At 54.1% G+C, this 27,746-nt stretch overlaps 1 protein-coding gene across 1 annotated transcript in view; it reads right to left on the bottom strand.

The window, feature by feature from the left end:
• CLCN2 (chloride voltage-gated channel 2) overlaps positions 1 to 27,746 on the bottom strand; it is a 111,356-nt gene that overhangs the window by 17,835 nt on the left and 65,775 nt on the right. Inside the window, 4 exon segments of the mRNA XM_075569437.1 lie at positions 210 to 385; positions 837 to 898; positions 1,209 to 1,314; positions 14,753 to 14,898. Of these exon segments, the coding sequence (XP_075425552.1) occupies positions 210 to 385; positions 837 to 898; positions 1,209 to 1,314; positions 14,753 to 14,898 (490 nt within the window).

Raw genomic sequence — 27,746 nt, 5'->3', positions numbered from 1 at the left:
GGATGAGTGAGCGTCAGCGAGGGGATGAGTGCGTGTCAGTGAGGGGATGAGTGCGCGTCAGTGAGGGGATGAGTGCGTGTCAGTGAGAGGATGAGTGTGCGTCAGTGAGAGGGATGAGTGTGTCAGTGAGGGGATGAGTGCGTGTCAGCGAGGGGATGAGTGCACGTCAGTGAGGGGATGAGTGTGTGTCAGTGAGGGGATGAGTGTGCGTCAGTGAGAGGGATGAGTGTGTCAGTGAGGGGGATGAGTAAGATCCTTTTGCCCCCATGTTGTCAGCGCCCTGTGGATGCCCCAGCACAGTGAGTATAAATGTCACACTTACCCCGGCACACACACGCGTCCGTTTGGTTTTACACTTTGGAGCAGACTTGGAATTCCCGGGCGACTTTAGTGTTAGTAACAACGTGAAACGAGAGAGGGGGGAGGGGGCTGAACTGTGAGTAACAACGTGAAACGAGAGAGGGGGGAGGGGGCTGAACTGTGAGTAACAACGTGAAACGAGAGAGGGGGAGGGGGCTGAACTGTGAGTAACAACGTGAAACGAGAGAGGGGGAGGGGGCTGAACTGTGAGTAACAACGTGAAACAAGAGAGGGGGAGGGGGCTGAACTGTGAGTAACAATGGGAAGGAGTCACGGGCTATAGATTGAGGGGGGCAAGAGAAGGGGGCAAGAGAAGGGGGTGCATTAAAGAGCGGGCGAAAAGGGTGTTAGAGAAAGGGGCAACAGAATGGGTGGGGCATGAAAGGAGGCAATAGGGTGGGGCAGGGGAGGAGGATGTAAGAAAGTAATAGAGGGGGCAAGTAATTAAATCCGTGAGGGGTGGGATAGGTTCTGACCTCCGTGGGGTCACTGAAGTCTCTGGCACAGAAGATGCTTTTCAGGGTGGTTCCTGAGTTATCTGCAGAGACGGGGCAATAAACATTACTTACTGCCCCTCCCTATCACAGGGCAATAAACATCACATACTGCCCCTCACTGACAGAGGGCAATAAACATCACATACTGCCCCTCCCTGTCAGAGGGCAATAAACATTACTTACTGCCCCTCCCTGACAGAGGGCAATAAACATCACTTACTGACCCTCCCTGACAGAGGGCAATAAACATCACATACTGCCCCTCCCTATCAGAGGGCAATAAACATCACATACTGCCCCTCCCTGTCAGAGGGCAATAAACATCACTTACTGCCCCTCCATGTCAAGTACCTGGGTGGAGCTCAGTCATGCTGCTGGGGGGCTGTTTCAGTGACGGCTTGAGGGGCTTCTGGCTCTCTCCTCGAGACGGATAAAACTTGGACTGTTCTGTTGCTATCTGAGGGAGAGTAGGAGAGAGAGGGTGAGTGAGTGTAGGAGAGAGGGTGAGTGAGTGTAGGAGAGAGGGGGTGAGTGTAGGAGCGAGTGGGTGAGTGTAGGAGAGGGTGAGTGTAGGAGAGGGTGAGTATAGGATAGAGAGGGTGAGTGTAGGAGAGAGTGGGTGAGTGTAGGAGAGAGTGGGTGAGTGTAGGAGAGAGTGGGTGAGTGTAGGAGAGTGGGTGAGTGTAGGAGAGAGGGTGAGTGTAGGAGAGAGGGTGAGTGTAGGAGAGAGAGGGTGAGTGTAGGAGAGAGAGGGTGAGTGTAGGAGAGAGAGGGGTGAGTGTAAGAGAGGGTGAGTGTAGGAGAGAGTGGGTGAGTATAGGAGAGAGAGGTTGAGTGTAGGAGAGAGAGGGTGACTGTAGGAGAGAGGGTGAGTGTAAGAGAGAGAGGGTGAGTGTAGGAGAGAGTGGGTGAGTGTAGGAGAGAGTGGGTGAGTGTAGGAGAGAGTGGGTGAGTGTAGGAGAGAGAGGGTGAGAGTGTAGGAGAGAGGGTGAGTGTAGGAGAGAGGGTGAGTGTAGGAGAGAGGGTGAGTGTAGGAGAGAGGGTGAGTGTAGGAGAGAAGGTGAGTGTAGGAGAGAGAGGGTGACTGTAGGGGAGAGAGGGTGACTGTAGGAGAGAGAGGGTGAGTGTAGGAGAGAGAGGGTGAGTGTAGGAGAGAGAGGGTGAGTGTAGGAGAGAGAGGGTGAGTGTAAGAGAGAGTGGGTGAGTGTAGGAGAGTGGGTGAGTGTAGGAGAGTGGGTGAGTGTAGGAGAGAGAGGATGAGTGTAGGAGGGAGAGGGTGAGTGTAGGAGAGAGAGGGTGAGTGTAGGAGAGAGAGGGTGAGTGTAGGAGAGAGTGGGTGAGTGTAGGAGAGAGAGGGTGAGTGTAGGAGAGAGAGAGGGTGAGTGTAGGAGAGAGAGGGTGAGTGTAGGAGAGAGTGGGTGAGTGTAGGAGAGAGAGGGTGAGTGTAAGAGAAAGTGGGTGAGTGTAGGAGAGTGGGTGAGTGTAGGAGAGAGTGGGTGAGTGTAGGAGAGAGAGGGTGAGTGTAGGAGAGAGAGAGGGTGAGTGTAGGAGAGAGAGGGTGAGTGTAGTAGAGAGAGGGTGACTGTAAGAGAGAGGGTGAGTGTAAGAGAGAGGGTGAGTGTAAGAGAGAGGGTGAGTGTAAGAGAGAGGGTGAGTGTAGTAGAGAGAGGGTGAGTGTAAGAGAGAGGGTGAGTGTAAGAGAGAGTGGGTGCATGTAGGAGAGAGGGGGTGAGTGTAGAGAGAGTGGGTGCGTGTAGGAGAGAGGGGGTGAGTGTAGGAGAGAAGGGGTGAGTGTAGGAGAGAGAGGGTGAGTGTAGGAGAGAGGGTGAGTGTAGGAGAGAGGGTGAGTGTAGGAGAGAGGGTGAGTGTAGTAGAGAGAGGGTGAGTGTAAGAGAGAGGGTGAGTGTAAGAGAGAGGGTGAGTGTAGTAGAGAGAGGGTGAGTGTAAGAGAGAGGGTGAGTGTAAGAGAGAGTGGGTGCATGTAGGAGAGGGGGTGAGTGTAAGAGAGAGTGGGTGCGTGTAGGAGAGAGGGGGTGAGTGTAGGAGAGAGGGGGTGAGTGTAGGAGAGAGGGGGTGAGTGTAGGAGAGAGAGGGTGAGTGTAGGGGAGAGAGGGTGAGTGTAGAGAGAGTGGGTAGTGAATGTAAGAGAGAGTGGGTGAGTGTAGGAGCGAGTGGGTGAGTGTAGGTGAGGGTGAGTGTAGGAGAGAGAGGGTGAGTGTAGGAGAGAGAGGGTGAGTGTAGGAGAGAGTGGGTGAGTGAAGGAGAGTGGGTGAGTGTAGGAGAGTGGGTGAGAGTAGGAGAGAGAGAGTGAGTGTAGGAGAGAGAGGGTGAGTGTAGGAGAGAGAGGGTGAGTGTAGGAGAGAGAGGGTGAGTGTAGGAGAGAGAGGGTGAGTGTAAGAGAGAGAGGGTGAGTGTAAGAGAGAGAGGGTGAGTGTAGGAGAGAGTGGGTGAGTGTAGGAGAGAGTGGGTGAGTGTAGGAGAGAGTGGGTGAGTGTAGGAGAGAGAGGGTGAGTGTAGGAGAGAGAGGGTGAGTGTAGGAGAGAGAGGGTGAGTGTAGGAGAGAGAGGGTGAGTGTGAGAGAGTGGATGAGTGTAGGAGAGAGTGGGTGAGTGTAGGAGAGAGGGTGAGTGTAGGAGAGAGAGAGGCTGAGTGTAGGAGAGAGAGGGTGAGTGTAGGAGAGAGTGGGTGAGTGTAGGAGAGAGTGGGTGAGTGTAGGAGAGTGGGTGAGTGTAGGAGAGATAGGGTGACTGTAGGAGAGAGAGGGTGACTGTAGGAGAGAGAGGGTGACTGTAGGAGAGAGAGGGTGACTGTAGGAGAGAGAGGGTGAGTGTAGGAGAGAGAGGGTGAGTGTAAGAGAGAGTGGGTGAGTGTAGGAGAGAGAGGGTGAGTGTAGGAGAGAGAGGGTGAGTGTAGGAGGGAGAGGGTGAGTGTAAGAGAGGGTGAGTGTAGGAGAGAGAGAGTGAGTTTAGGAGAGAGAGGGTGAGTGTAGGAGAGAGAGGGTGAGTGTAGGAGAGAGAGGGTGAGTGTAGGAGAGAGAGGGTGAGTGTAGGAGAGAGAGGGTGAGTGTAGGAGAGAGAGGGTGAGTGTAGGAGAGAGAGGGTGAGTGTAGGAGAGAGGGTGAGTGTAGGAGAGAGGGTGAGTGTAGGAGAGAGAGGGTGAGTGTAGGAGAGAGAGAGTGAGTGTAGGAGAGAGAGGGTGAGTGTAGGAGAGAGAGGGTGAGTGTAGGAGAGAGAGGGTGAGTGTAGGAGAGAGAGGGTGAGTGTAGGAGAGAGAGGGTGAGTGTAGGAGAGAGAGGGTGAGTGTAGGAGAGAGAGGGTGAGTGTAGATGAGAGAGGGTGAGTGTAAGAGAGAGTGGGTGAGTGTAGGAGAGTGGGTGAGTGTAGGAGAGAGAGGATGAGTGTAGGAGGGAGAGGGTGAGTGTAAGAGAGGGTGAGTGTAGGAGAGAGAGGGTGAGTGTAGGAGAGAGAGGGTGAGTGTAGGAGAGAGAGGGTGAGTGTAGGAGAGAGAGGGTGAGTGTAGGAGAGAGAGGGTGAGTGTAGGAGAGAGAGGGTGAGTGTAGGAGAGAGAGGGTGAGTGTAGGAGAGAGAGGGTGAGTGTAGGAGAGAGAGGGTGAGTGTAGGAGAGAGAGGGTGAGTGTAGGAGAGAGAGGGTGAGTGTAGGAGAGAGAGGGTGAGTGTAGGAGAGAGAGGGTGAGTGTAGGAGAGAGGGTGAGTGTGGGAGAGAGGGTGAGTGTGAGAGAGAGGATGAGTGTAGGAGAGAGTGGGTGACTGTAGGAGAGAGAGGGTGACTGTAGGAGAGAGAGGGTGAGTGTAGGAGAGAGAGGGTGAGTGTAGGAGAGAGTGGGTGAGTGTAGGAGAGAGAGGGTGAGTGTAAGAGAGAGTGGGTGAGTGTAGGAGAGTGGGTGAGTGTAGGAGAGAGAGGGTGAGTGTAGGAGAGAGGGTGAGTGTAGGAGAGAGAGGGTGAGTGTAAGAGCGAGTGGGTGTAAGAGAGAGAGGGTGAGTGTAGGAGAGAGGGTGAGTGTAAGAGAGAGTGGGTGCGTGTAGGAGAGAGGGGGTGAGTGTAAGAAGAGTGGGTACGTGTAGGAGAGAGGGGGTGAGTGTAGGAGAGAGGGGGTGAGTGTAGGAGAGAGGGGGTGAGTGTAGGAGAGAGGGGGTGAGTGTAGGAGAGAGAGGGTGAGTGAGTGTAGGAGAGAGTGGGTGAGTGTAGGAGAGAGAGCGTGAGTGTAGGAGAGAGCGTGAGTGTAGGAGAGAGAGCGTAAGTGTAGGAGAGAGAGCGTGAGTGTAGGAGAGAGAGGGTGAGTGTAGGAGAGAGAGGGTGAGTGTAGGAGAGAGAGCGTGAGTGTAGGAGGGAAGCGTGAGTGTAGGAGAGAGAGGGTGAGTGTAGGAGAGAGGGTGAGTGTAGGAGAGGGTGGGTGAGTGTAGGAGAGAGGGTGAGTGTAGTAGAGAGAGGGTGAGTGTAAGAGAGAGGGTGAGTGTAAGAGAGAGGGTGAGTGTAGTAGAGAGAGGGTGAGTGTAAGAGAGAGGGTGAGTGTAAGAGAGAGGGTGAGTGTAGTAGAGAGAGGGTGAGTGTAGAGAGGAGGGTGAGTGTAAGAGAGAGTGGGTGCATGTAGGAGAGAGGGTGAGTGTGGGAGAGAGGGTGAGTGTGAGAGAGAGGATGAGTGTAGGAGAGAGTGGGTGAGTGTAGGAGAGAGTGGGTGAGTGTAGGAGAGTGGGTGAGTGTAGGAGAGAGTGGGTGAGTGTAGGAGAGAGAGAGGGTGAGTGTAGGAGAGAGAGGGTGAGTGTAGAAGAGAGAGGGTGAGTGTAAGAGAGAGTGGGTGAGTGTAGGAGAGTGGGTGAGTGTAGGAGAGAGAGGATGAGTGTAGGAGGGAGAGGGTGAGTGTAAGAGAGGGTGAGTGTAGGAGAGAGAGGGTGAGTGTAGGAGAGAGAGGGTGAGTGTAGGAGAGAGAGGGTGAGTGTAGGAGAGAGAGGGTGAGTGTAGGAGAGAGAGGGTGAGTGTAGGAGAGAGAGGGTGAGTGTAGGAGAGAGGGTGAGTGTAGGAGAGAGGGTGAGTGTGGGAGAGAGAGGGTGAGTGTGGGAGAGAGAGGGTGAGTGTGGGAGAGAGGGTGAGTGTGAGAGAGAGGATGAGTGTAGGAGAGAGTGGGTGACTGTAGGAGAGAGAGGGTGACTGTAGGAGAGAGAGGGTGAGTGTAGGAGAGAGAGGGTGAGTGTAAGAGAGAGTGGGTGAGTGTAGGAGAGTGGGTGAGTGTAGGAGAGAGAGGGTGAGTGTAGGAGAGAGGGTGAGTGTAGGAGAGAGAGGGTGAGTGTAAGAGCGAGTGGGTGTAAGAGAGAGAGGGTGAGTGTAGGAGAGAGGGTGAGTGTAAGAGAGAGTGGGTGCGTGTAGGAGAGAGGGGGTGAGTGTAAGAAGAGTGGGTGCGTGTAGGAGAGAGGGGGTGAGTGTAGGAGAGAGGGGGTGAGTGTAGGAGAGAGGGGGTGAGTGTAGGAGAGAGGGGGTGAGTGTAGGAGAGAGGGGGTGAGTGTAGGAGAGAGAGGGTGAGTGAGTGTAGGAGAGAGGGTGAGTGTAAGAGAAAGAGGGTGAGTGTAGGAGAGAGTGGGTGAGTGTAGGAGAGAGTGGGTGAGTGTAGGAGAGAGTGGGTGAGTGTAGGAGAGAGAGCGTGAGTGTAGGAGAGAGCGTGAGTGTAGGAGAGAGAGCGTAAGTGTAGGAGAGAGAGCGTGAGTGTAGGAGAGAGAGGGTGAGTGTAGGAGAGAGAGGGTGAGTGTAGGAGAGAGAGCGTGAGTGTAGGAGGGAAAGCGTGAGTGTAGGAGAGAGAGGGTGAGTGTAGGAGAGAGAGGGTGAGTGTAGGAGAGAGAGGGTGAGTGGAGGAGAGAGGGTGAGTGTAGGAGAGAGGGTGAGTGTAGGAGAGAGGGTGAGTGTAGTAGAGAGAGGGTGAGTGTAAGAGAGAGGGTGAGTGTAGAGAGAGGGTGAGTGTAGTAGAGAGAGGGTGAGTGTAAGAGAGAGGGTGAGTGTAAGAGAGAGTGGGTGCATGTAGGAGGGTGAGTGTGGGAGAGAGGGTGAGTGTGAGAGAGAGGATGAGTGTAGGAGAGAGTGGGTGAGTGTAGGAGAGAGTGGGTGAGTGTAGGAGAGTGGGTGAGTGTAGGAGAGAGTGGGTGAGTGTAGGAGAGAGAGAGGGTGAGTGTAGGAGAGAGAGAGGGTGAGTGTAGGAGAGAGATGGTGAGTGTAGGAGAGAGTGGGTGAGTGTAGGAGAGAGAGGGTGAGTGTAAGAGAGAGTGGGTGAGTGTAGGAGAGTGGGTGAGTGTAGGAGAGAGAGGGTGAGTGTAGGAGAGAGGGTGAGTGTAGGAGAGAGAGGGTGAGTGTAGGAGAGAGAGAGTGAGTGTAGGAGAGAGAGGGTGAGTGTAGGAGAGAGAGGGTGAGTGTAGGAGAGAGAGGGTGAGTGTAGGAGAGAGAGGGTGAGTGTAGGAGAGAGAGGGTGAGTGTAGGAGAGAGAGGGTGAGTGTAGGAGAGAGAGGGTGAGTGTAGAGAGAGAGGGTGAGTGTAAGAGAGAGTGGGTGAGTGTAGGAGAGTGGGTGAGTGTAGGAGAGAGAGGATGAGTGTAGGAGGGAGAGGGTGAGTGTAGAGAGGGTGAGTGTAGGAGAGAGAGGGTGAGTGTAGGAGAGAGAGGGTGAGTGTAGGAGAGAGAGGGTGAGTGTAGGAGAGAGAGGGTGAGTGTAGGAGAGAGAGGGTGAGTGTAGGAGAGACGAGGGTGAGTGTAGGAGAGAGAGGGTGAGTGTAGGAGAGAGAGGGTGAGTGTAGGAGAGAGAGGGTGAGTGTAGGAGAGAGAGGGTGAGTGTAGGAGAGAGGGTGAGTGTGGGAGAGAGAGGGTGAGTGTGGGAGAGAGAGGGTGAGTGTGGGAGAGAGGGTGAGTGTGAGAGAGAGGATGAGTGTAGGAGAGAGTGGGTGACTGTAGGAGAGAGAGGGTGACTGTAGGAGAGAGAGGGTGAGTGTAGGAGAGAGAGGGTGAGTGTAGGAGAGAGTGGGTGAGTGTAGGAGAGAGAGGGTGAGTGTAAGAGAGAGTGGGTGAGTGTAGGAGAGTGGGTGAGTGTAGGAGAGAGAGGGTGAGTGTAGGAGAGAGGGTGAGTGTAGGAGAGAGAGGGTGAGTGTAAGAGCGAGTGGGTGTAAGAGAGAGAGGGTGAGTGTAGGAGAGAGGGTGAGTGTAAGAGAGAGTGGGTACGTGTAGGAGAGAGGGGGTGAGTGTAAGAAAGAGTGGGTACGTGTAGAAGAGAGGGGGTGAGTGTAGGAGAGAGGGGGTGAGTGTAGGAGAGAGGGGGTGAGTGTAGGAGAGAGGGGGTGAGTGTAGGAGAGAGAGGGTGAGTGAGTGTAGGAGAGAGGGTGAGTGTAAGAGAAGAGGGTGAGTGTAGGAGAGAGTGGGTGAGTGTAGGAGAGAGTGGGTGAGTGTAGGAGAGAGAGCGTGAGTGTAGGAGAGAGCGTGAGTGTAGGAGAGAGAGCGTGAGTGTAGGAGAGAGAGGGTGAGTGTAGGAGAGAGAGGGTGAGTGTAGGAGAGAGAGGGTGAGTGTAGGAGAGAGAGCGTGAGTGTAGGAGGGAAAGCGTGAGTGTAGGAGAGAGAGGGTGAGTGGAGGAGAGAGGGTGAGTGTAGGAGAGAGGGTGAGTGTAGGAGAGAGGGTGAGTGTAGTAGAGAGAGGGTGAGTGTAAGAGAGAGGGTGAGTGTAAGAGAGAGGGTGAGTGTAGTAGAGAGAGGGTGAGTGTAAGAGAGAGGGTGAGTGTAAGAGAGAGGGTGAGTGTAGTAGAGAGAGGGTGAGTGTAAGAGAGAGGGTGAGTGTAAGAGAGAGTGGGTGCATGTAGGAGAGAGGGTGAGTGTGGGAGAGAGGGTGAGTGTGAGAGAGAGGATGAGTGTAGGAGAGAGTGGGTGAGTGTAGGAGAGAGTGGGTGAGTGTAGGAGAGTGGGTGAGTGTAGGAGAGAGTGGGTGAGTGTAGGAGAGAGAGAGGGTGAGTGTAGGAGAGAGAGGGTGAGTGTAGAAGAGAGAGGGTGAGTGTAAGAGAGAGTGGGTGAGTGTAGGAGAGTGGGTGAGTGTAGGAGAGAGAGGATGAGTGTAGGAGGGAGAGGGTGAGTGTAAGAGAGGGTGAGTGTAGGAGAGAGAGGGTGAGTGTAGGAGAGAGAGGGTGAGTGTAGGAGAGAGAGGGTGAGTGTAGGAGAGAGAGGGTGAGTGTAGGAGAGAGAGGGTGAGTGTAGGAGAGAGAGGGTGAGTGTAGGAGAGAGGGTGAGTGTGGGAGAGAGAGGGTGAGTGTGGGAGAGAGAGGGTGAGTGTGGGAGAGAGGGTGAGTGTGAGAGAGAGGATGAGTGTAGGAGAGAGTGGGTGACTGTAGGAGAGAGAGGGTGACTGTAGGAGAGAGAGGGTGAGTGTAGGAGAGAGAGGGTGAGTGTAAGAGAGAGTGGGTGAGTGTAGGAGAGTGGGTGAGTGTAGGAGAGAGAGGGTGAGTGTAGGAGAGAGGGTGAGTGTAGGAGAGAGAGGGTGAGTGTAAGAGCGAGTAGGTGTAAGAGAGAGAGGGTGAGTGTAGGAGAGAGGGTGAGTGTAAGAGAGAGTGGGTGCGTGTAGGAGAGAGGGGGTGAGTGTAAGAAAGAGTGGGTGCGTGTAGGAGAGAGGGGGTGAGTGTAGGAGAGAGGGGGTGAGTGTAGGAGAGAGGGGGTGAGTGTAGGAGAGAGGGGGTGAGTGTAGGAGAGAGAGGGTGAGTGAGTGTAGGAGAGAGGGTGAGTGTAAGAGAAAGAGGGTGAGTGTAGGAGAGAGTGGGTGAGTGTAGGAGAGAGTGGGTGAGTGTAGGAGAGAGAGCGTGAGTGTAGGAGAGAGCGTGAGTGTAGGAGAGAGAGCGTAAGTGTAGGAGAGAGAGCGTGAGTGTAGGAGAGAGAGGGTGAGTGTAGGAGAGAGAGGGTGAGTGTAGGAGAGAGAGCGTGAGTGTAGGAGGGAAAGCGTGAGTGTAGGAGAGAGAGGGTGAGTGTAGGAGAGAGAGGGTGAGTGTAGGAGAGAGAGGGTGAGTGTAGGAGAGAGAGGGTGAGTGGAGGAGAGAGGGTGAGTGTAGGAGAGAGGGTGAGTGTAGGAGAGAGGGTGAGTGTAGTAGAGAGAGGGTGAGTGTAAGAGAGAGGGTGAGTGTAAGAGAGAGGGTGAGTGTAGTAGAGAGAGGGTGAGTGTAAGAGAGAGGGTGAGTGTAAGAGAGAGTGGGTGCATGTAGGAGGGTGAGTGTGGGAGAGAGGGTGAGTGTGAGAGAGAGGATGAGTGTAGGAGAGAGTGGGTGAGTGTAGGAGAGAGTGGGTGAGTGTAGGAGAGTGGGTGAGTGTAGGAGAGTGGGTGAGTGTAGGAGAGAGTGGGTGAGTGTAGGAGAGAGAGAGGGTGAGTGTAGGAGAGAGAGAGGGTGAGTGTAGGAGAGAGATGGTGAGTGTAGGAGAGAGTGGGTGAGTGTAGGAGAGAGAGGGTGAGTGTAAGAGAGAGTGGGTGAGTGTAGGAGAGTGGGTGAGTGTAGGAGAGAGAGGGTGAGTGTAGGAGAGAGAGGGTGAGTGTAGGAGAGAGAGGGTGAGTGTAGGAGAGAGTGGGTGAGTGTAGGAGAGAGAGGGTGAGTGTAGGAGAGAGTGTGAGTGTAGGAGAGAGTGGGTGAGTGTAAGAGAGAGTGGGTGCGTGTAGGAGAGAGAGGGTGAGTGTAGGAGAGTGGGTGAGTGTAGGAGAGAGAGGATGAGTGTAGGAGAGAGAGGGTGAGTGTAAGAGAGGGTGAGTGTAGGAGAGAGAGGGTGAGTGTAGGAGAGAGAGGGTGAGTGTAGGAGAGAGAGGGTGAGTGTAGGAGAGAGTGTGAGTGTAGGAGAGAGTGGGTGAGTGTAGGAGAGAGTGGGTGCGTGTAGGAGAGAGAGGGTGAGTGTAGGAGAGAGAGGGTGAGTGTAGGAGAGAGAGGGTGAGTGTAGGAGAGAGAGGGTGAGTGTAGGAGAGAGAGGGTGAGTGTAGGAGAGAGAGGGTGAGTGTAGGAGAGAGAGGATGAGTGTAGGAGAGAGGGTGAGTGTAGGAGAGAGAGGGTGAGTGTGGGAGAGAGAGGGTGAGTATGGGAGAGAGGGTGAGTGTGGGAGAGAGGGTGAGTGTAGGAGAGAGTGGGTGAGTGTAGGAGAGTGGGTGAGTGTAGGAGAGAGTGGGTGAGTGTAGGAGAGAGAGAGGGTGAGTGTAGGAGAGAGAGAGGGTGAGTGTAGGAGAGAGATGGTGAGTGTAGGAGAGAGTGGGTGAGTGTAGGAGAGAGAGGGTGAGTGTAAGAGAGAGTGGGTGAGTGTAGGAGAGTGGGTGAGTGTAGGAGAGAGAGGGTGAGTGTAGGAGAGAGAGGGTGAGTGTAGGAGAGAGAGGGTGAGTGTAGGAGAGAGTGGGTGAGTGTAGGAGAGAGAGGGTGAGTGTAGGAGAGAGTGTGAGTGTAGGAGAGAGTGGGTGAGTGTAAGAGAGAGTGGGTGCGTGTAGGAGAGAGAGGGTGAGTGTAGGAGAGAGAGGGTGAGTGTAGGAGAGAGAGGGTGAGTGTAGGAGAGAGAGGGTGAGTGTAGGAGAGAGAGGGTGAGTGTAGGAGAGAGAGGGTGAGTGTAGGAGAGAGAGGGTGAGTGTAGGAGAGAGAGGATGAGTGTAGGAGAGAGGGTGAGTGTGGGAGAGAGGGTGAGTATGGGAGAGAGAGGGTGAGTGTAGGAGAGAGAGGGTGAGTGTAGGAGAGAGAGGGTGAGTGTAGGAGAGAGGGTGAGTGTAGGAGAGAGAGGGTGAGTGTAGGAGAGAGAGGATGAGTGTAGGAGAGAGGGTGAGTGTAGGAGAGAGAGGGTGAGTGTGGGAGAGAGAGGGTGAGTATGGGAGAGAGGGTGAGTGTGGGAGAGAGGGTGAGTGTGAGAGAGAGGATGAGTGTAGGAGAGAGTGGGTGACTGTAGGAGAGAGAAGGTGACTGTAGGAGAGAGAGGGTGAGTGTAAGAGAGAGAGGGTGTGTAGGAGAGAGTGGGTGAGTGTAGGAGAGAGAGGGTGAGTGTAAGAGAGAGTGGGTGAGTGTAGGAGAGTGGGTGAGTGTAGGAGAGAGAGGGTGAGTGTAGGAGAGAGAGGGTGAGTGTAAGAGAGAGTGGGTGTAAGAGAGAGGGTGAGTGTAGGAGAGAGAGGGTGAGTGTAAGAGAGAGTGGGTGCGTGTAGGAGAGAGGGGGTGAGTGTAAGAGAGAGAGGGTGAGTGTAGGAGAGGGGGTGAGTGTAGGAGAGAGGGGTGAGTGTAGAGGGTGGTGTAGGAGAGGGAGTGGTGAGTGTTGAGGAGTGGTGTAGAGAGTGGTTGAGTGTAGGAGAGTGGGTGAGTAGGAGAGAGAGCGTGAGTGTAGGAGAGAGGCGTAAGTGTAGGAGAGAGAGCATGAGTGTAGGAGAGAGTGGGTGAGTGTAGGAGAGAGAGCGTGAGTGTAGGAGAGAGAGCGTAAGTGTAGGAGAGAGAGCATGAGTGTAGGAGAGAGAGGGTGAGTGTAGGAGAGAGAGGGTGAGTGTAGGAGAGAGAGGGTGAGTGTAGGAGAGAGAGGGTGAGTGTAGGAGAGAGAGCGTGAGTGTAGGAGAGAGAGGATGCGTGTAGGAGAGAGATGGTGAGTGTAGGAGAGAGAGGGTGAGTGTAGGAGAGGGTGAGTGTAGGAGAGAGTGGGTGAGTGTAGAAGAGAGGGGGTGAGTGTAGGAGAGAGTGGGTGAGTGTAGGAGAGAGTGGGTGAGTGTAGGAGAGAGAGGGTGAGAGAGACAAATGTCTATGAATGAGTATACATGTAACGTGCTCCCCGACCCAGAACACGCAGAGTATACATGTAACGTACTCCCCGACCCAGAACACGCAGAGTCTACATGTAACGTGCTCCCCGACCCAGAACACGCAGAGTATACATGTAATGTACTCCCCAACCCAGAACACGCAGAGTATACATGTAACGTACTCCCCAACCCAGAACACGCAGAGTCTACATGTAACGTGCTCCCCGACCCAGAACACGCAGAGTATACATGTAATGTACTCCCCAACCCAGAACACGCAGAGTATACATGTAACGTACTCCCCAACCCAGAACACGCAGAGTATACATGTAATGTACTCCCCAACCCAGAACACGCAGAGTATACATGTAACGTACTCCCGACCCAGAACACGCAGAGTATACATATAACGTACTCCCCGACCCAGAACACACAGAGTATACATGTAACGTGCTCCCCGACCCAGAACACGCAGAGTATACATGTAACGTGCTCCCTGACCCAGAACACGCAGACTATACATGTAACGTACTCCCCGACCCAGAACACACAGAGTATACATGTAACGTGCTCCCCGACCCAGAACACGCAGAGTATACATGTAACGTGCTCCCTGACCCAGAACACGCAGAGTATACATGTAACGTCCTCCCCGACCCAGAACACGCAGAGTATACATGTAACGTGTTCCCTGACCCAGAACACGCAAAGTATACATGTAACGTACTCCCCGACCCAGAACACAGAGTTTGCATGTAACGTGCTCCCCAACCCAGAACACGCAGAGTATACATGTAATTTACTCCCCAACCCAGAACACGCAGAGTATACATGTAATGTACTCCCCAACCCAGACCACGCAGAGTATACATGTAATGTACTCCCCAACCCAGAACACGCAGAGTATACATGTAACGTGCTCCCTGACCCAGAACACAGAGTATACATGTAACATGCTCCCTGACCCAGAAAACGCAGAGTATGCATGTAACGTACTCCCCTACCTAGAACACGCAGAGTATACATGTAACGTGCTCCCCGACCCAGAACACGCAGAGTATACATGTAACGTGCTCCCCGTCCCAGAACACGCAGAGTATACATGTAACGTACTCCCCGACCCAGAACACACAGAGTATACATGTAAAGTACTCCCTGACCCAGAACACGCAGAGTCTACATGTAACGTACTCCCCGACCCTAGAACATGTAGTCTACATGTAAAGTGCTCCCGACCCAGAACACGCAGTCCACATGCTCCGCACACTGATGCACACACAGGGTGACCTGGAGTCGCACGCCACTCTCGGTCTCCTTGCTTGCTCTGCGCTGCACCCTTGGAGGCAGCGAGTTACCGTGTGGTCGTGTTACCAGCGGGTTTGAGCTTTGCTGTTGCTGATTTATTTGGTGTATTCAGGACTCGCTTTGTTACTATTTGAGCTTTTCATTGACATTTTGTTTGGGTCTTTGAGGTCTGCTCGGGATATTGGGGTACTAGGGTAAAAGGGAAGTGCCTTATGGTCTTCTTAGACCTGAGGGAACGGGCTTGATAAAGGGGCATACCCCCGAAACGTTACGTTGCACCCCTTATTATCCTACTCCTGTTGTGTTGACCCCCCTTTTCTTTTTGTGTTTTCCCCCCTTTTTCCCTACTGTGTTTACCCCAATCACCACTTTATTGTTGTTGGATTCTGAAACATTTGTGCTGCATTACTCCCTGCATTACTCCCTGCATTACTCCCTGCATTATCTTGTGTTTATATTAAATCCTTATTTTCTAGTGGCATTTTCATAGTACCCCTGTTCTTTTAGACAGTGTGTGCTGGGACTTTTGTTTGGTACTCCCCGACCCAGAACATGCAGAGTATACATGTAACGTGCTCCCCGACCCAGAACACGCAGAGTATACATGTAACGTGCTCCCCGACCCAGAACACGCAGAGTATACATGTAACGTGCTCCCCGAGACCAGAACACGCAGAGTATACATGTAACGTACTCCCCGACCCAGAACACGCAGAGTTTACATGTAACGTACTCCCTGACCCAGAACACGCAGAGTATGCATGTAAAGTACTCCCCGACCCAGAACACGCAGAGTCTACATGTAAAGTACTCCCGACCCAGAACACGCAGTCTACATGCTCGCAGGGTGACCTGGAATCGCACGCCGCTCTCGGTCTCCTTGCTTCCTCTGCACTCTTTGTCACGCAGCTCCTGCAAGCGCCGCTTCGTACCGAGCTGAACCCGCAGCAGAGACAGCAGCTCAGAGCGTTCAATGGAGCCCAGCAATACCATGGACTCTGTGTGAGAGAGAGGGGCACGGTGTGTGAGAGAGAGGGGCACTGTGTGTGTGAGAGAGAGGGGCACGGTGTGTGTGAGAGAGAGGGGCACTGTGTGTGAGAGAGAGAGGGGCACGGTGTGTGTGAGAGAGAGGGGCACTGTGTGTGAGAGAGAGGGGCACTGTGTGTGAGAGAGAGGGGCACGGTGTGTGTGAGAGAGAGGGGCACGGTGTGTGTGAGAGAGAGGGGCACGGTGTGTGTGAGAGAGAGGGGCACGGTGTGTGAGAGAGAGGGGCACGGTGTGTGAGAGAGAGGGGCACTGTGTGTGTGAGAGAGGGTCACTGTGTGTGAGAGAGAGGGGCACTGTGTGTGAGAGAGAGGGTCACTGTGTGTGAGAGAGAGGGGCACTGTGTGTGAGAGAGAGGGGCACTGTGTGTGAGAGAGAGAGAGAGAGGCACTGTGAGAGAGAGAGAGGCACTGTGTGTGAGAGAGAGGGGCACGGTGTGTGAGAGAGAGGGGCACTGTGTGTGTGAGAGAGAGAGGCACTGTGTGTGAGAGAGAGGGGCACGGTGTGTGAGAGAGAGGGGCACTGTGTGTGTGAGAGAGAGAGGCACTGTGTGTGAGAGAGAGGGTCACTGTGTGTGAGAGAGAGGGTCACTGTGTGTGAGAGAGAGGGGCACTGTGTGTGAGAGAAAGGGGCACTGTGTGTGAGAGAGAGAGAGAGGCACTGTGAGAGAGAGAGAGGCACTGTGTGTGAGAGAGAGGGGCACTGTGTGTGAGAGAGAGGGGCACTGTGTGTGAGAGAGAGGGGAACTGTGTGTGTGAGAGAGAGAGAGAGAGGCATAGTGAGAGAGAGGCACTGTGAGAGAGCGAGAGAGAGGCATTGTGTGTGTGAGAGAGAGGCAATGTGTGTGAGAGAGAGAGGCACTGTGTGTGTGAGAGAGAGAGAGTCACTGTGTGTGAGAGAGAGAGAGTCACTGTGTGTGAGAGAGAGGCACTGTGTGTGAGAGAGAGGCACTGTGTGTGAGAGAGAGGCACTGTGTGTGAGAGAGAGGCACTGTGTGTGAGAGAGAGGCACTGTGTGTGAGAGAGAGGCACTGTGTGTGAGACAGAGGCACTGTGTGTGAGACAGAGAGGCACTGTGTGTGAGACAGAGAGGCACTGTGTGTGAGACAGAGAGGCACTGTGTGTGAGAGAGAGTCACTGTGTGTGAGACAGAGGCACTGTGTGTGAGACAGAGAGGCACTGTGTGTGAGACAGAGAGGCACTGTGTGTGAGACAGAGAGGCACTGTGTGTGAGACAGAGAGGCACTGTGTGTGAGAGAGAATCACTGTGTGTGAGACAGAGGCACTGTGTGTGAGACAGAGAGGCACTGTGTGTGAGACAGAGAGGCACTGTGTGTGAGACAGAGAGGCACTGTGTGTGAGACAGAGAGGCACTGTGTGTGAGACAGAGAGGCACTGTGTGTGAGACAGAGAGGCACTGTGTGTGAGACAGAGAAGCACTGTGTGTGAGACAGAGAGGCACTGTGTGTGAGAGAGAGAGAGGCACTGTGTGTGAGAGAGAGAGGCACTGTGTGTGAGAGAGAGAGAGGCACTGTGTGTGTGGGAGAGAGAGGCACTGTGTGTGTGTGAGAGAGAGGCACTGTGTGTGGGAGAGAGACACTGTGTGGGAGAGAGAGGGGCACCGTCTGTGTGAGAGAGAGGCACCGTCTGTGTGTGAGAGAGAGGTACTGTGTGTGAGAGAGAGAGGCACTGTGTGTGTGAGAGAGAGAGAGAGGCAGTGTGTGTGTGAGAGAGAGAGAGGCACTGTGTGTGTGAGAGAGAGGCACTGTGTGTGAGAGAGGGAGAGTCACTGTGTGTGAGAGAGAGTCACTGTGTGTGAGAGAGAGTCACTGTGTGTGAGAGAGAGGCACTGTGTGTGAGAGAGAGGCACTGTGTGTGAGAGAGAGGCACTGTGTGTGAGAGAGAGGCACTGTGTGTGAGACAGAGGCACTGTGTGTGAGACAGAGAGGCACTGTGTGTGAGACAGAGAGGCACTGTGTGTGAGAGAGAGGGGCACGGTGTGTGAGAGAGAGGGGCACTGTGTGTGTGAGAGAGGGTCACTGTGTGTGAGAGAGAGGGGCACTGTGTGTGAGAGAGAGGGTCACTGTGTGTGAGAGAGAGGGGCACTGTGTGTGAGAGAGAGGGGCACTGTGTGTGAGAGAGAGAGAGAGAGGCACTGTGAGAGAGAGAGAGAGGCACTGTGTGTGAGAGAGAGGGGCACGGTGTGTGAGAGAGAGGGGCACTGTGTGTGTGAAAGAGAGAGGCACTGTGTGTGAGAGAGAGGGGCACGGTGTGTGAGAGAGAGGGGCACTGTGTGTGTGAGAGAGAGAGGCACTGTGTGTGAGAGAGAGGGTCACTGTGTGTGAGAGAGAGGGTCACTGTGTGTGAGAGAGAGGGTCACTGTGTGTGAGAGAGAGGGTCACTGTGTGTGAGAGAGAGGGGCACTGTGTGTGAGAGAAAGGGGCACTGTGTGTGAGAGAGAGAGAGAGGCACTGTGAGAGAGAGAGAGGCACTGTGTGTGAGAGAGAGGGGCACTGTGTGTGAGAGAGAGGGGCACTGTGTGTGAGAGAGAGGGGAACTGTGTGTGTGAGAGAGAGAGAGAGGCACAGTGAGAGAGAGGCACTGTGAGAGAGCGAGAGAGAGGCATTGTGTGTGTGAGAGAGAGGCAATGTGTGTGAGAGAGAGAGGCACTGTGTGTGTGAGAGAGAGAGAGTCACTGTGTGTGAGAGAGAGAGAGTCACTGTGTGTGAGAGAGAGAGAGTCACTGTGTGTGAGAGAGAGTCACTGTGTGTGAGAGAGAGGCACTGTGTGTGAGAGAGAGGCACTGTGTGTGAGAGAGAGGCACTGTGTGTGAGAGAGAGGCACTGTGTGTGAGACAGAGGCACTGTGTGTGAGACAGAGAGGCACTGTGTGTGAGACAGAGAGGCACTGTGTGTGAGACAGAGAGGCACTGTGTGTGAGAGAGAGTCACTGTGTGTGAGACAGAGGCACTGTGTGTGAGACAGAGAGGCACTGTGTGTGAGACAGAGAGGCACTGTGTGTGAGACAGAGAGGCACTGTGTGTGAGACAGAGAGGCACTGTGTGTGAGAGAGAATCACTGTGTGTGAGACAGAGGCACTGTGTGTGAGACAGAGAGGCACTGTGTGTGAGACAGAGAGGCACTGTGTGTGAGACAGAGAGGCACTGTGTGTGAGACAGAGAGGCACTGTGTGTGAGACAGAGAGGCACTGTGTGTGAGACAGAGAAGCACTGTGTGTGAGACAGAGAGGCACTGTGTGTGAGAGAGAGAGAGGCACTGTGTGTGAGAGAGAGAGGCACTGTGTGTGAGAGAGAGAGAGGCACTGTGTGTGTGGGAGAGAGAGGCACTGTGTGTGTGTGAGAGAGAGGCACTGTGTGTGGGAGAGAGACACTGTGTGGGAGAGAGAGGGGCACCGTCTGTGTGAGAGAGAGGCACCGTCTGTGTGTGAGAGAGAGGTACTGTGTGTGAGAGAGAGAGGCACTGTGTGTGTGTGAGAGAGAGAGAGGCAGTGTGTGTGTGAGAGAGAGAGGCACTGTGTGTGTGAGAGAGAGGCACTGTGTGTGAGAGAGGGAGAGTCACTGTGTGTGAGAGAGAGTCACTGTGTGTGAGAGAGAGTCACTGTGTGTGAGAGAGAGGCACTGTGTGTGAGAGAGAGGCACTGTGTGTGAGAGAGAGGCACTGTGTGTGAGAGAGAGGCACTGTGTGTGAGACAGAGGCACTGTGTGTGAGACAGAGAGGCACTGTGTGTGAGACAGAGAGGCACTGTGTGTGAGACAGAGGCACTGTGTGTGAGACAGAGAGGCACTGTGTGTGAGACAGAGAGGCACTGTGTGTGAGACAGAGAGGCACTGTGTGTGAGACAGAGAGGCACTGTGTGTGAGACAGAGAGGCACTGTGTGTGAGAGAGAGAGAGGCACTGTGTGTGAGAGAGAGAGGCACTGTGTGTGAGAGAGAGAGAGAGGCACTGTGTGTGTGGGAGAGAGAGGCACTGTGTGTGTGTGAGAGAGAGGCACTGTGTGTGTGTGAGAGAGAGGTACTGTGTGTGAGAGAGAGAGAGGCACTGTGTGTGTGAGAGAGAGAGAGGCAGTGTGTGTGTGTGTGAGAGAGAGAGGCACTGTGTGTGTGAGAGAGAGGCACTGTGTGTGAGAGAGGCACTGTGTGTGAGAGAGGCAATATGTGTGAGAGAGGCACTGTGTGTGAGAGAGAGAATGGCACTGTGTGTGTGAGAGAGATAGGCACTGTGTGTGTGAGAGAGAGGCATGGTGTGTGTGAGAGAGAGGCACTGTGTGTGAGAGAGAGAGAGGTACTGTGTGTGTGAGAGAGAGGTACTGTGTGTGTGAGAGAGAGGCACTGTGTGAGAGAGAGGCACTGTGTGAGAGAGAGGCACTGTGTGTGAGAGAGGCACTGTGTGTGAGAGAGAGGCACTGTGTGTGAGAGAGAGGGGCACCGTCTGTGTGAGAGAGAGGCACCGTCTGTGTGAGAGAGAGAGGCACTGTGTGTGTGAGAGAGAGGCACTGTGTGTGAGAGAGAGGCACTGTGTGTGTGAGAGAGAGGCACTGTGTGTGAGAGAGAGAGGCTCTGTGTGTGAGAGAGAGGCACTGTGTGTGAGAGAGAGGCACTGTGTGTGAGAGAGAGGCACTGTGTGGGAGAGAGAGGGGCACCGTCTGTGTGAGAGAGAGGCACTGTGTGTGAGAGAGAGATGCACTGTGTGTGAGAGAGAGGCACTGTGTGTGAGAGAGAGGCACTGTGTGTGAGAGAGAGGCACTGTGTGTGAGACAGAGGCACTGTGTGTGAGACAGAGAGGCACTGTGTGTGAGACAGAGAGGCACTGTGTGTGAGAGAGAGGGGCACGGTGTGTGAGAGAGAGGGGCACTGTGTGTGTGAGAGAGGGTCACTGTGTGTGAGAGAGAGGGGCACTGTGTGTGAGAGAGAGGGTCACTGTGTGTGAGAGAGAGGGGCACTGTGTGTGTGAGAGAGGGGCACTGTGTGTGAGAGAGAGAGAGAGAGGCACTGTGAGAGAGAGAGAGGCACTGTGTGTGAGAGAGAGGGGCACGGTGTGTGAGAGAGAGGGGCACTGTGTGTGTGAGAGAGAGAGGCACTGTGTGTGAGAGAGAGGGGCACGGTGTGTGAGAGAGAGGGGCACTGTGTGTGTGAGAGAGAGAGGCACTGTGTGTGAGAGAGAGGGTCACTGTGTGTGAGAGAGAGGGTCACTGTGTGTGAGAGAGAGGGGCACTGTGTGTGAGAGAAAGGGGCACTGTGTGTGAGAGAGAGAGAGAGGCACTGTGAGAGAGAGAGAGGCACTGTGTGTGAGAGAGAGGGGCACTGTGTGTGAGAGAGAGGGGCACTGTGTGTGAGAGAGAGGGGAACTGTGTGTGTGAGAGAGAGAGAGAGGCACAGTGAGAGAGAGGCACTGTGAGAGAGCGAGAGAGAGGCATTGTGTGTGTGAGAGAGAGGCAATGTGTGTGAGAGAGAGAGGCACTGTGTGTGTGAGAGAGAGAGAGTCACTGTGTGTGAGAGAGAGAGAGTCACTGTGTGTGAGAGAGAGTCACTGTGTGTGAGAGAGAGTCACTGTGTGTGAGAGAGAGGCACTGTGTGTGAGAGAGAGGCACTGTGTGTGAGAGAGAGGCACTGTGTGTGAGAGAGAGGCACTGTGTGTGAGACAGAGGCACTGTGTGTGAGACAGAGAGGCACTGTGTGTGAGACAGAGAGGCACTGTGTGTGAGAGAGAGTCACTGTGTGTGAGACAGAGGCACTGTGTGTGAGACAGAGAGGCACTGTGTGTGAGACAGAGAGGCACTGTGTGTGAGACAGAGAGGCACTGTGTGTGAGACAGAGAGGCACTGTGTGTGAGACAGAGAGGCACTGTGTGTGAGAGAGAATCACTGTGTGTGAGACAGAGGCACTGTGTGTGAGACAGAGAGGCACTGTGTGTGAGACAGAGAGGCACTGTGTGTGAGACAGAGAGGCACTGTGTGTGAGACAGAGAGGCACTGTGTGTGAGACAGAGAGGCACTGTGTGTGAGACAGAGAAGCACTGTGTGTGAGACAGAGAGGCACTGTGTGTGAGAGAGAGAGAGGCACTGTGTGTGAGAGAGAGAGGCACTGTGTGTGAGAGAGAGAGAGGCACTGTGTGTGTGGGAGAGAGAGGCACTGTGTGTGTGTGAGAGAGAGGCACTGTGTGTGGGAGAGAGACACTGTGTGGGAGAGAGAGGGGCACCGTCTGTGTGAGAGAGAGGCACCGTCTGTGTGTGAGAGAGAGGTACTGTGTGTGAGAGAGAGAGGCACTGTGTGTGTGAGAGAGAGAGAGAGGCAGTGTGTGTGTGAGAGAGAGAGGCAGTGTGTGTGTGAGAGAGAGAGGCACTGTGTGTGTGAGAGAGAGAGAGTCACTGTGTGTGAGAGAGAGTCACTGTGTGTGAGAGAGAGTCACTGTGTGTGAGAGAGAGGCACTGTGTGTGAGAGAGAGGCACTGTGTGTGAGAGAGAGGCACTGTGTGTGAGACAGAGGCACTGTGTGTGAGACAGAGAGGCACTGTGTGTGAGACAGAGAGGCACTGTGTGTGAGACAGAGGCACTGTGTGTGAGAGAGAGGCACTGTGTGGGAGAGAGAGGGGCACCGTCTGTGTGAGAGAGAGGCACTGTGTGTGAGAGAGAGATGCACTGTGTGTGAGAGAGAGAGGCACTGTGTGTGTGAGAGAGAGAGAGTCACTGTGTGTGAGAGAGAGTCACTGTGTGTGAGAGAGAGTCACTGTGTGTGAGAGAGAGGCACTGTGTGTGAGACAGAGGCACTGTGTGTGAGACAGAGAGGCACTGTGTGTGAGACAGAGAGGCACTGTGTGTGAGACAGAGAAGCACTGTGTGTGAGACAGAGAGGCACTGTGTGTGAGAGAGAGAGAGGCACTGTGTGTGAGAGAGAGAGGCACTGTGTGTGAGAGAGAGAGAGGCACTGTGTGTGTGGGAGAGAGAGGCACTGTGTGTGTGTGAGAGAGAGGCACTGTGTGTGGGAGAGAGACACTGTGTGGGAGAGAGAGGGGCACCGTCTGTGTGAGAGAGAGGCACCGTCTGTGTGTGAGAGAGAGGTACTGTGTGTGAGAGAGAGAGGCACTGTGTGTGTGTGAGAGAGAGAGAGGCAGTGTGTGTGTGAGAGAGAGAGGCACTGTGTGTGTGAGAGAGAGGCACTGTGTGTGAGAGAGGGAGAGTCACTGTGTGTGAGAGAGAGTCACTGTGTGTGAGAGAGAGTCACTGTGTGTGAGAGAGAGGCACTGTGTGTGAGAGAGAGGCACTGTGTGTGAGAGAGAGGCACTGTGTGTGAGAGAGAGGCACTGTGTGTGAGACAGAGGCACTGTGTGTGAGACAGAGAGGCACTGTGTGTGAGACAGAGAGGCACTGTGTGTGAGACAGAGGCACTGTGTGTGAGACAGAGAGGCACTGTGTGTGAGACAGAGAGGCACTGTGTGTGAGACAGAGAGGCACTGTGTGTGAGACAGAGAGGCACTGTGTGTGAGACAGAGAGGCACTGTGTGTGAGAGAGAGAGAGGCACTGTGTGTGAGAGAGAGAGGCACTGTGTGTGAGAGAGAGAGAGAGGCACTGTGTGTGTGGGAGAGAGAGGCACTGTGTGTGTGTGAGAGAGAGGCACTGTGTGTGTGTGAGAGAGAGGTACTGTGTGTGAGAGAGAGAGAGGCACTGTGTGTGTGAGAGAGAGAGAGGCAGTGTGTGTGTGTGTGAGAGAGAGAGGCACTGTGTGTGTGAGAGAGAGGCACTGTGTGTGAGAGAGGCACTGTGTGTGAGAGAGGCAATATGTGTGAGAGAGGCACTGTGTGTGAGAGAGAGAATGGCACTGTGTGTGTGAGAGAGATAGGCACTGTGTGTGTGAGAGAGAGGCATGGTGTGTGTGAGAGAGAGGCACTGTGTGTGAGAGAGAGAGAGGTACTGTGTGTGTGAGAGAGAGGTACTGTGTGTGTGAGAGAGAGGCACTGTGTGAGAGAGAGGCACTGTGTGAGAGAGAGGCACTGTGTGTGAGAGAGGCACTGTGTGTGAGAGAGAGGCACTGTGTGTGAGAGAGAGGGGCACCGTCTGTGTGAGAGAGAGGCACCGTCTGTGTGAGAGAGAGAGGCACTGTGTGTGTGAGAGAGAGGCACTGTGTGTGAGAGAGAGGCACTGTGTGTGTGAGAGAGAGGCACTGTGTGTGAGAGAGAGAGGCTCTGTGTGTGAGAGAGAGGCACTGTGTGTGAGAGAGAGGCACTGTGTGTGAGAGAGAGGCACTGTGTGGGAGAGAGAGGGGCACCGTCTGTGTGAGAGAGAGGCACTGTGTGTGAGAGAGAGATGCACTGTGTGTGAGAGAGAGGCACTGTGTGTGAGAGAGAGGCACTGTGTGTGAGAGAGAGGCACTGTGTGTGAGACAGAGGCACTGTGTGTGAGACAGAGAGGCACTGTGTGTGAGACAGAGAGGCACTGTGTGTGAGAGAGAGGGGCACGGTGTGTGAGAGAGAGGGGCACTGTGTGTGTGAGAGAGGGTCACTGTGTGTGAGAGAGAGGGGCACTGTGTGTGAGAGAGAGGGTCACTGTGTGTGAGAGAGAGGGGCACTGTGTGTGAGAGAGAGGGGCACTGTGTGTGAGAGAGAGAGAGAGAGGCACTGTGAGAGAGAGAGAGGCACTGTGTGTGAGAGAGAGGGGCACGGTGTGTGAGAGAGAGGGGCACTGTGTGTGTGAGAGAGAGAGGCACTGTGTGTGAGAGAGAGGGGCACGGTGTGTGAGAGAGAGGGGCACTGTGTGTGTGAGAGAGAGAGGCACTGTGTGTGAGAGAGAGGGTCACTGTGTGTGAGAGAGAGGGTCACTGTGTGTGAGAGAGAGGGGCACTGTGTGTGAGAGAAAGGGGCACTGTGTGTGAGAGAGAGAGAGAGGCACTGTGAGAGAGAGAGAGGCACTGTGTGTGAGAGAGAGGGGCACTGTGTGTGAGAGAGAGGGGCACTGTGTGTGAGAGAGAGGGGAACTGTGTGTGTGAGAGAGAGAGAGAGGCACAGTGAGAGAGAGGCACTGTGAGAGAGCGAGAGAGAGGCATTGTGTTTGTGAGAGAGAGGCAATGTGTGTGAGAGAGAGAGGCACTGTGTGTGTGAGAGAGAGAGAGTCACTGTGTGTGAGAGAGAGAGAGTCACTGTGTGTGAGAGAGAGTCACTGTGTGTGAGAGAGAGTCACTGTGTGTGAGAGAGAGTCACTGTGTGTGAGAGAGAGGCACTGTGTGTGAGAGAGAGGCACTGTGTGTGAGAGAGAGGCACTGTGTGTGAGAGAGAGGCACTGTGTGTGAGACAGAGGCACTGTGTGTGAGACAGAGAGGCACTGTGTGTGAGACAGAGAGGCACTGTGTGTGAGAGAGAGTCACTGTGTGTGAGACAGAGGCACTGTGTGTGAGACAGAGAGGCACTGTGTGTGAGACAGAGAGGCACTGTGTGTGAGACAGAGAGGCACTGTGTGTGAGACAGAGAGGCACTGTGTGTGAGAGAGAATCACTGTGTGTGAGACAGAGGCACTGTGTGTGAGACAGAGAGGCACTGTGTGTGAGACAGAGAGGCACTGTGTGTGAGACAGAGAGGCACTGTGTGTGAGACAGAGAGGCACTGTGTGTGAGACAGAGAGGCACTGTGTGTGAGACAGAGAAGCACTGTGTGTGAGACAGAGAGGCACTGTGTGTGAGAGAGAGAGAGGCACTGTGTGTGAGAGAGAGAGGCACTGTGTGTGAGAGAGAGAGAGGCACTGTGTGTGTGGGAGAGAGAGGCACTGTGTGTGTGTGAGAGAGAGGCACTGTGTGTGGGAGAGAGACACTGTGTGGGAGAGAGAGGGGCACCGTCTGTGTGAGAGAGAGGCACCGTCTGTGTGTGAGAGAGAGGTACTGTGTGTGAGAGAGAGAGGCACTGTGTGTGTGAGAGAGAGAGAGAGGCAGTGTGTGTGTGAGAGAGAGAGGCAGTGTGTGTGTGAGAGAGAGAGGCACTGTGTGTGTGAGAGAGAGAGAGTCACTGTGTGTGAGAGAGAGTCACTGTGTGTGAGAGAGAGTCACTGTGTGTGAGAGAGAGTCACTGTGTGTGAGAGAGAGGCACTGTGTGTGAGAGAGAGGCACTGTGTGTGAGAGAGAGGCACTGTGTGTGAGAGAGAGGCACTGTGTGTGAGACAGAGGCACTGTGTGTGAGACAGAGAGGCACTGTGTGTGAGACAGAGAGGCACTGTGTGTGAGACAGAGGCACTGTGTGTGAGACAGAGAGGCACTGTGTGTGAGACAGAGAGGCACTGTGTGTGAGACAGAGAGGCACTGTGTGTGAGACAGAGAGGCACTGTGTGTGAGACAGAGAGGCACTGTGTGTGAGAGAGAGAGAGGCACTGTGTGTGAGAGAGAGAGGCACTGTGTGTGAGAGAGAGAGAGAGGCACTGTGTGTGTGGGAGAGAGAGGCACTGTGTGTGTGTGAGAGAGAGGCACTGTGTGTGTGTGAGAGAGAGGTACTGTGTGTGAGAGAGAGAGAGGCACTGTGTGTGTGAGAGAGAGAGAGGCAGTGTGTGTGTGTGTGTGAGAGAGAGGCACTGTGTGTGTGAGAGAGAGGCACTGTGTGTGAGAGAGGCACTGTGTGTGAGAGAGGCAATATGTGTGAGAGAGGCACTGTGTGAGAGAGAGAGAATGGCACTGTGTGTGTGAGAGAGATAGGCACTGTGTGTGTGAGAGAGAGGCATGGTGTGTGTGAGAGAGAGGCACTGTGTGTGAGAGAGAGAGAGGTACTGTGTGTGTGAGAGAGAGGTACTGTGTGTGTGAGAGAGAGGCACTGTGTGAGAGAGAGGCACTGTGTGAGAGAGAGGCACTGTGTGAGAGAGAGGCACTGTGTGTGAGAGAGAGGCACTGTGTGTGAGAGAGGCACTGTGTGTGAGAGAGGCACTGTGTGTGAGAGAGAGGCACTGTGTGTGAGAGAGAGGCACTGTGTGTGAGAGAGAGGCACTGTGTGTGAGAGAGAGGCACTGTGTGTGAGAGAGAGGCACTGTGTGTGGGAGAGAGACACTGTGTGGGAGAGAGAGGGGCACCGTCTGTGTGAGAGAGAGGCACCGTCTGTGTGAGAGAGAGAGGCACTGTGTGTGTGAGAGAGAGGCACTGTGTGTGAGAGAGAGGCACTGTGTGTGTGAGAGAGAGGCACTGTGTGTGAGAGAGAGGCACTGTGTGTGAGAGAGAGGCACTGTGTGTGAGAGAGAGGCACTGTGTGTGAGAGAGAGGGGCACCGTCTGTGTGAGAGAGAGGCACTGTGTGTGAGAGAGAGATGCACTGTGTGTAAGAGAGAGGCACTGTGTGTGAGAGAGAGGCACTGTGTGTGTGAGAGAGAGGCACTGTGTGTGTGAGAGAGAGGCACTGTGTGTGAGAGAGAGGCACTGTGTGTGAGAGAGAGGCACTGTATGGGAGAGAGAGGGGCACTGTCTGTGTGAGAGAGAGAGGCACTGTCTGTGTGAGAGAGAGAGGCACTGTGTGTGAGAGAGAGAGGCACTGTGTGTAAGAGAGAGAGGCACTGTGTGTAAGAGAGAGGCACTGTGTGTGAGAGAGAGGCACTGTGTGGGAGAGAGAGGGGCACCGTCTGTGTGAGAGAGGGGCACCGTCTGTGTGAGAGAGAGGCACTGTCTGTGTGTGAAAGGGAGGCACTGTCTGTGTGTGAAAGGGAGGCACTGTCTGTGTGTGAGAGAGGCACTGTCTGTGTGTGAGAGAGAGGCACTGTCTGTGTGTGAGAGATGCACTGTCTGTGTGTGAGAGAGGCACTGTGTGTGAGAGAGAGGCACTGTCTGTGTGTGAGAGAGGCACTGTCTGTGTGTGAGAGAGGCACTGTCTGTGTGTGAGAGAGGCACTGTCTGTGTGTGAGAGAGGCACTGTCTGTGTGTGAGAGAGGCACTGTCTGTGTGTGAGAGAGGCACTGTCTGTGTGTGAGAGAGGCACTGTCTGTGTGTGAGAGAGGCACTGTCTGTGTGTGAAAGGGAGGCACTGTCTGTGTGTGAAAGGGAGGCACTGTCTGTGTGTGAGAGAGGCACTGTCTGTGTGTGAGAGAGAGGCACTGTCTGTGTGTGAGAGATGCACTGTCTGTGTGTGAGAGAGGCACTGTGTGTGAGAGAGAGGCACTGTCTGTGTGTGAGAGAGGCACTGTCTGTGTGTGAGAGAGGCACTGTCTGTGTGTGAGAGAGGCACTGTCTGTGTGTGAGAGAGGCACTGTCTGTGTGTGAGAGAGGCACTGTCTGTGTGTGAGAGAGGCACTGTCTGTGTGTGAGAGAGGCACTGTCTGTGTGTGAGAGAGGCACTGTCTGTGTGTGAGAGAGGCACTGTCTGTGTGTGAGAGAGGCACTGTCTGTGTGTGAGAGAGGCACTGTCTGTGTGTGAGGGAGGCACTGTCTGTGTGTGAAAGGGAGGCACTGTCTGTGTGTGAAAGGGAGGCACTGTCTGTGTGTGAAAGGGAGGCACTGTCTGTGTGTGAGAGAGAGGCACTGTCTGTGTGTGTGAGAGAGAGGCACTGTCTGTGTGTGTGAGAGAGAGAGAGAGAGAGAGAGAGAGGCGATGTACCAATAATAACTCAGAGAGTGCAGGGTGAGGGGCGCACAGAATGAGAGTGTGTTCGTTAGTGGGTATACAGTTAGGTAGTTACAGAGTTAGCGACAGAGTTAAAGCTAGTGATAGGGTTAGTGACAGGTTAGGGTTAGTGGTTAAGGTAAGTAATAGAGTTAGGGTTAGTAATAGTTAGGGTTAGTAATAGAGTTAGGGTTAGTAATAGAGTTAGGGTTAGTAATAGAGTTAGGGTTAGTAATAGAGTT

This window comes from Ascaphus truei, chromosome 14, assembly GCF_040206685.1.
Source record: "Ascaphus truei isolate aAscTru1 chromosome 14, aAscTru1.hap1, whole genome shotgun sequence".
Lineage (NCBI taxonomy): Eukaryota > Metazoa > Chordata > Amphibia > Anura > Ascaphidae > Ascaphus > Ascaphus truei.
Note: the sequence above shows the minus strand (reverse complement) of the source record. Positions and strands in the feature narration are given on the sequence as shown.